The sequence below is a fragment of the Octopus bimaculoides genome, chromosome 10, assembly GCF_001194135.2.
Source record: "Octopus bimaculoides isolate UCB-OBI-ISO-001 chromosome 10, ASM119413v2, whole genome shotgun sequence".
Lineage (NCBI taxonomy): Eukaryota > Metazoa > Mollusca > Cephalopoda > Octopoda > Octopodidae > Octopus > Octopus bimaculoides.
This window is the reverse complement of record NC_068990.1, coordinates 15135213-15142179: the sequence shown is the minus strand read 5'-3', so window position 1 is coordinate 15142179 and position 6967 is coordinate 15135213. Positions and strand designations below refer to the sequence as shown.

Here is a 6967-nt window from a genome sequence, read left to right as displayed (position 1 = left end):
AGAAACTCTGCCAAATTAGATTGGAGCCTGGTGTAGCCATCCGGTTGCACCAGTCCTCAGTCAAATCGTCCAGCCCATGCTAGCATGGAAAGCGGACGTTAAACGATGATGATGATGATGATATACATACGCTAATACACGACTTATAATACCCAATCCTGTTCATACAACGATTGGGGCAAACTAATCGGTATACAGCACTTACTCGGTATTACCTGTATCCTCCGGGGTTTGGTTAAATCCAATACCCCCCTCAACCTTATATATATATATATATATATATATATATACACATGAAATTTAGACAGGAAGTCTAGATCAGATTTACTTAACCCTTTAGTTGCTGTATTTCTGTTAAAGCATGCTGTCTTTCTTTAAATTAATTTTGAAAATAACGAAGAATTTATTAAAATAAGTTTGTCATTAAGCTGGTGCTTGGAACATAAAAAAAAAAAACTTTTGACAGAAGGTTTTAATTTAGATCACTTTCACATGTTAACCATCAGGGCCTGTTACTGGCTGTCATGTGAAGTTAAGCAATGAAGCACTGGTGGTACATGTGGCAGTTAACGTGTTACAACAGGATGTTTGTATTTGAGAACCAGGGGTGGTTTCAGGTGTGTTGCTAACAAAAGGATTAACTTGGAGCAGGTTTTTTTATTGGGAGATGAGAATCTTGTGTTTAGTATCACAAAACATTGCAAGATAGAGCAATTGGGTTAAAATGTGTCTGATATAAGCTGTTTGCACTTCCTTCTCAGTGACAAATAGAGTGCATTTGGTTGATAGACTGAAAGAAACCTGTCATACATATACTCTTACTCTCTTTTACTCTTTTACTTGTTTCAGTCATTTGACTGCAGCGATGCTGGAGCACCGCTTTTAGTCGAGCAAATCGACCCCAGGACTTATTCTTTGGAAGCCTAGTACTTATTCTATTGGTCTCTTTTGCCGAACCGCTACGTAAACACACCATCATCGGTTGTCAAGCGATGTTGGGGACAAACACAGACACACAAACATGTACACATATATATATATATACATATATACGACAGGCTTCTTTCAGTTTCCGTCTACCAAATCCACTCACAAGGCTTTGGTTGGCCCGAGGCTATAGTAGAAGACACTTGCCCAAGATGCCACGCAGTGGGAATGAACCCGGAACCATGTGGTTGGTAAGCAAGCTACTTACCACACAGCCACTTCTGCGCAATATATGTGTGTGTATTTGTGTCTCCTTGTTTTTAACATGTTTGCCTATGGGGATGTATTACCTTATATGGAAACAGGTGAGGATTGACAACAAAAAGGGCATCGAACTGTAGAAAATCTGCTACTATGAATGACATCTGAAACATGCTGGCATGATAAAATGATGATGATGAATGAAACCAATCACTGGGGGTAATTACTTAGTTGCAGTGAAAACAATGATTAAGTTAGTGTTAATTATTATATTGTTGACCTGGACCTCCCATCTCTGTTGGATTATTTGGTGGGCAGTTGTAAAGCTTTTGGAGATATTTAGGTTATGTACAAGTGATAAATATAGATTTAGGAGTAACAGTGAACCTGGCAAGGAAATTAGTATTCACCAATGCTGTCTGTAGCGCTTCTCTTCATTCCAATTGTTCAAGTAATCATAGACAAATTATGTTTGCCAACAGTTTGGTTTTCATTGTGGATTGTGTTTAAATATTGCAAAAGTTGAAAATCTAGAAGACTGAGTTTCAGTCAGAAGATTGATATATATCCATGACAAACAAAAGGCCTCTCTCTCTGAGTTGTGTATGAATGGCTATACACAATGGGCTCTGAATGCTGAAGTCATGTGTAGACTGGAGAGAAACGAAGGTAGTATGCTCTGCTGGATGTGCAACATCAGTGCACATGTACGACAAAGTGCAAATGTATTGAGAAAAAAGTTGGGCATAAGAGGAATCAAATGTAGCATGCAAGAAGAGGGACTATGTTGTTTTGGACATGTGCTGAGTATGAATGAGGACAGCTGCATAAAGAATTGCTGACCACTGAAACTGGATGGTATCTACGGAAGAGGGAGACCCAGGAAGACATGGGATGAAGTGGTAAGGACTGATCTCAGGAAGTTGGACCTCACAGAAGAAATGACCATGGACTGAAATGTCTGGTAACATTAAGTTCTTGAGAAGACCTGCCCACATCAGCTAAACAGTTCTAGAAGTGCTGTGTGTCCCACTCACATTTAAGAAATCTTTCTACCACAACGAACCAAATTATGTCTCTCCATCTCTTCTCTTCCTCACATTTCCGCTTCATGTACTATGATTACCTCCCACTCCCCAATCTTGTCCTCTTCGCCTGGTGCCACTCTGCTTACCCCCCAATCTGTGTGTTCTACCCACATGCTTTGTCTCACTCTATTATTGTCATGTGCTAGCTCCCGATCAAGGTGTTGCACCCACACATAACATGAAAACTTTTCCTTCACCCTACCCCAACAAACCAATCTATATCTCTTCTCTTCTCCTTCATTCACTATACCTAACTCTCACTCCCCTGTCTTCACACCCCTGTTCCTCTGTAGCATTGCAATCCAGTAGCCCCTCCGACTCTATATATACCCAGGTCTTTCGCCACTTACTTACACTCTTTAATCGTACTCCCTTTGCAATATCCTGTCACTTTTATTATGCTTAATAGGGAAGTAATAGACAAGGGACCAAAATGTGGCTATATATCTCTATATATATTTGTCTATGCTCCAAACCAGAAAACAAAGAATGTTGTTTACCTAGAAGCTTTTACGTAATTTCTTTCAACATATGTGATGGAATTTATCCCCTTTCATAAAAGCGGTAAATTTTGTATTTTCGGTTTTCGAGTTTGTTGCCAGTACCGCTGGACTGGCTCCTGTGCAGGTGGCACGTAAAATACACCATTTCGAGCGTGGCCGTTGCCAGTAGCGCCTGACTGGCCTTCGTGCCAGTGGCACATAAAAGCACCCACTACATTCTCTGAGTGGTTGGTGTTAGGAAGGGCATCCAGCTGTAGAAACGCTGCCAAATCAGATTGGAGCCTGTTGTAGCCATCTGGTTTCACCAGTCCTCAGTCAAATCGTCCAACCCATGCTAGCATGGAAAGCGGACGTTAAACAATGATTATTATTATTATTATTATTATTATTATTATTATTTTGTATTATGAATTCAGAATTGATTTCTCAAAGAATAAATTGTATCCCGATTGAAGAATAAATTGAATTTAAAATAACAAATTTCTATACAGTATATTTTGCGTTTTTCTTCCAATATGTAAGGAACAATTTCATTTCCAGGCTGTGCCAGATGCCCGTGCTAGTATATATATATATATATATATATATATATATATATATATACAGTTTATATATGTATATATATACAGTTTATATATGTATACATACAGTTTATATATATTTAGGTAAATTCATATATAGAGATTTATAATAGAATAAAATATAATTATAATTAAGGGCACAGAGCCTTCTGTACCTATATGCTGAAGATAGACCCTAAATCCATCTAACCACTCCTAATCATCACTTTATAATTTACACATGCTGAAAGCAAGGAAGTGGACTGACAGAAATTCATAAATATATATATTTATATAGTGTGTGTGTGTGTATGTATATTTATATAGTGTGTATGTGTGTATATACATATATATATATATATATATTTATTTATTGTGTGTGTGTATATATATTTATATAGTGTGTGTGTGTGTATATATGCATATATATATATATATATACAAAAATAAGAGGAATGACCAGCAAAAGTGGACTCCTATATGCTAGAAATAGATGCCGAATCATTCCTCTTATTTTTGTATGTAATATAATTTTAATCTTTGGATTTTTTTAATATGCTAGACCACTGGTTTTAATTGATTAATATCAATTTCTACCCTTATTAATAAATTTATGTATATATATATTTATAGTGTATGTGTGTATATATTATCAGGGTAGGCAGTTCATGACGTTTATGTAGTAAAACACGGGCGCATGACTGAGTTGAAAACGGGTCTACTTCTGCTTTTATAATACGTAAAGAAAATGTAGGAAAGTACGCAGTACTATGCATAGTTTTAATACTGAGATTGAAAGGCATGGGCGAATTATGCCTACCTACGTCACAAAAACTAAAATATTTTGTATTTTATGCATAGTAATCAGAATAACCTTTATAATTTTATTGAATAAGGTGCATATTTTGCTATAAAAAGAAATATTACATTTGATCTATTTTATTCAGGGTAGGCACTGTCTACCTTGCTTACACAGGCGGCACGTCACTGATATATATATATATATATATATAATGGTTTATAATCATTCGAAAGAAAGTAAAAAAATGGAGATATGCATTTAATAAAAATTTATCTGCAAAAATCAAAAAAATAAAACATAGTCCCTTACAGCTGTTTCAATTCAGCCTAAAAGATTAAATAGTAAATTATAAATGTCATTAAATTAGGCAAATTTTCTTCAGAGGGTAGAAAAAAATACTCCATTAGGTTTCAAATGTGTTGTATCTTAGAATCATCACAGCAGAATGAGTATTATTTTATGGCTAATATTGGTATCTGACCAGATTAGGGTGTTATAGGTTGTTTTAGTGTGAATTTAACTGGGTAATAATGGGTAAATAAACAGAGGTTGAATAATGAATTAGAGTGAAGAAGAGTATCATAGGAATGAGGGGATAAAATAAATGCTTAGTAAAGTAGTTTATAAAACTGAGGGAAACTTATATAGAAATAATACATAAACATATTAATACTGGTCAAAATGCATTCGTTTTTTAATTCAGTGCATATACATATATATACATACACATAGATATATGTGTTTTCTTACTTTCTTTTGAATGATTACAAACCATGATTTATATTTAAATCTATTGTTTTATGAATATTATTATTCACAACAGATATTAGGTATTGAACCAGTAATTCATTGGATGATACCATCCCTTAATCAGGCGAATTTAACCTCTGATTGAATATATATATATATTTTGGTGCGAATGGTTTGTTAAGTGGTGTCGAGTTTTACAATTCTGTAAATAATAATAATGGTATTTTTTTTTATAAGCTTAAAGCTTATAATGATCACTGTGCAAATGATTAAGGAAAATAGTCTAATAATGGGGCATATAAGCCCTCGACAGAGAAAAGCAGGCTTTCCCTTACACATGGGACGTGAACCCACATCCCTTTGTTTACCGATTATACTAATATATATATATATATATATATTTATATAGTGTGTATGTGTATATATATATATATATATATATATATATAATAATATTAGGGACAAAGTCCAAAATTACAGGTAAAAACTCAATTAAAATCAATTTATAAAAAATTAAAATTAAATTGAGCTTTATAGATAAAATATATATAAAATATATAGTTTTAGGGAAAATAACCAAGTTTCAAGAACTCATCGATGAAAATCCACTATCACATATAGAAAAATTAACAATTAAAAGCACAATAAATGAGTATAATATAAATTAAAGTAAATATCATAAGATAGATATAATAATTATATTATATTTATCTTATGATATTTACTTTACTTTATATTATACTCATTTATTGTGCTTTTAATTGTTAATTTTTCTATATGTGATAGTGGATTTTCATCGATGAGTTCTTGAAACTTAGTTATTTTCCCTAAAACTATATATATATATTTATATAGTGTATGTGTGTCTATATATATATATATGTATTATATATATAGTGTATGTGTGTCTATATATATATATATGTATTATATATATAGTGTATGTGTGTCTATATATATATATATATGTATTATATATATAGTGTATGTGTGTCTATATATATATATGTATTATATATATAGTGTGTGTGTGTGTATATATATTTGTGGAGTGGCTGTGTGGTAAGTAGCTTGCTTACCAACCACATGGTTCTGGGTTCAGTCCCACTGGCTGGCACCTTGGGCGAGTGTCTTCTACTATAGCCTCAGGCCGACCAAAGACTTGTGAGTGGGTTTGTTAGATGGAAACTGGAAGAAGCCTGTCGTACATATATATATATATGTATATGTTTGTCCCCCCACCATCACTTGACAACCGATCTTCGTGTGTTTACATCCCCGTAACCTAGTGGTTCAGCAAAAGTGACCGATAGAATAAGTACTAGGCTTACAAAGAGTAAGTCCTGGGTTCGAATTGTTCGACTAAAGGTGGTGCTCCAGCATGGCCGCAGTCGAATGACTGAAACAAATAAAACAAATAAAAGAATATGTATTTATGTATGTATGTATATATGTATATATATATATATATATATATATATATGTATGTATATATATAGTGTGTGTATATATATATTTATATAGTGTGTGTATGTATGTATATGTGTGTATAAATATTTATATAGTGTGTGTGTGTGTGTGTGTATATGTGTGTATATATATTTATATAGTGTGTGTGTATATATATATATTGTGTATCTGTGTATATATATTGTGTGTGTATGTATATATAGTGCGTGAACACGTTATATTGCCTATGACTTACATTTATAATATATATTACTTCTATGTCACTAATTATATATCAGTTTATTTCAAGCTATTTCTTAGTAATCACTAAGATAAAGCATCCACCTTTTTTTTATTTCATTGACTTACCATGTCTTCTGTTACTCTTTACAGTAACGATGTCGTTCAACATCCCGCGTGAATCAACGCGACGAATACGCCAGGTGAGCTGTGTTTTTCTCACTTACGCTGTCTTTTGAATCTAATATTTTATGATAAGAGAATTGCCTATTGTGTGTGTGTGTGTGTGTGTGTGCAAGGAAGTCTATACAACCATTGTCATAGGTTGTCAATATGCACAGGTATATATATATATATATATATATATATATATATATATATATATAT

At 33.3% G+C, this 6967-nt stretch overlaps 1 protein-coding gene across 3 annotated transcripts in view; it reads left to right on the top strand.

The window, feature by feature from the left end:
* LOC106875012 (uncharacterized) overlaps positions 1-6967 on the top strand; it is a 47582-nt gene that overhangs the window by 8118 nt on the left and 32497 nt on the right. For all 3 annotated transcript variants that reach the window (XM_014922955.2, XM_014922958.2, XM_014922957.2), the window contains one exon: positions 6734-6783. In XM_014922955.2, the coding sequence (XP_014778441.1) occupies positions 6739-6783 (45 nt within the window). In that variant the 5' untranslated portion in view covers positions 6734-6738. The remainder of the gene's footprint in view (positions 1-6733; positions 6784-6967) is intronic.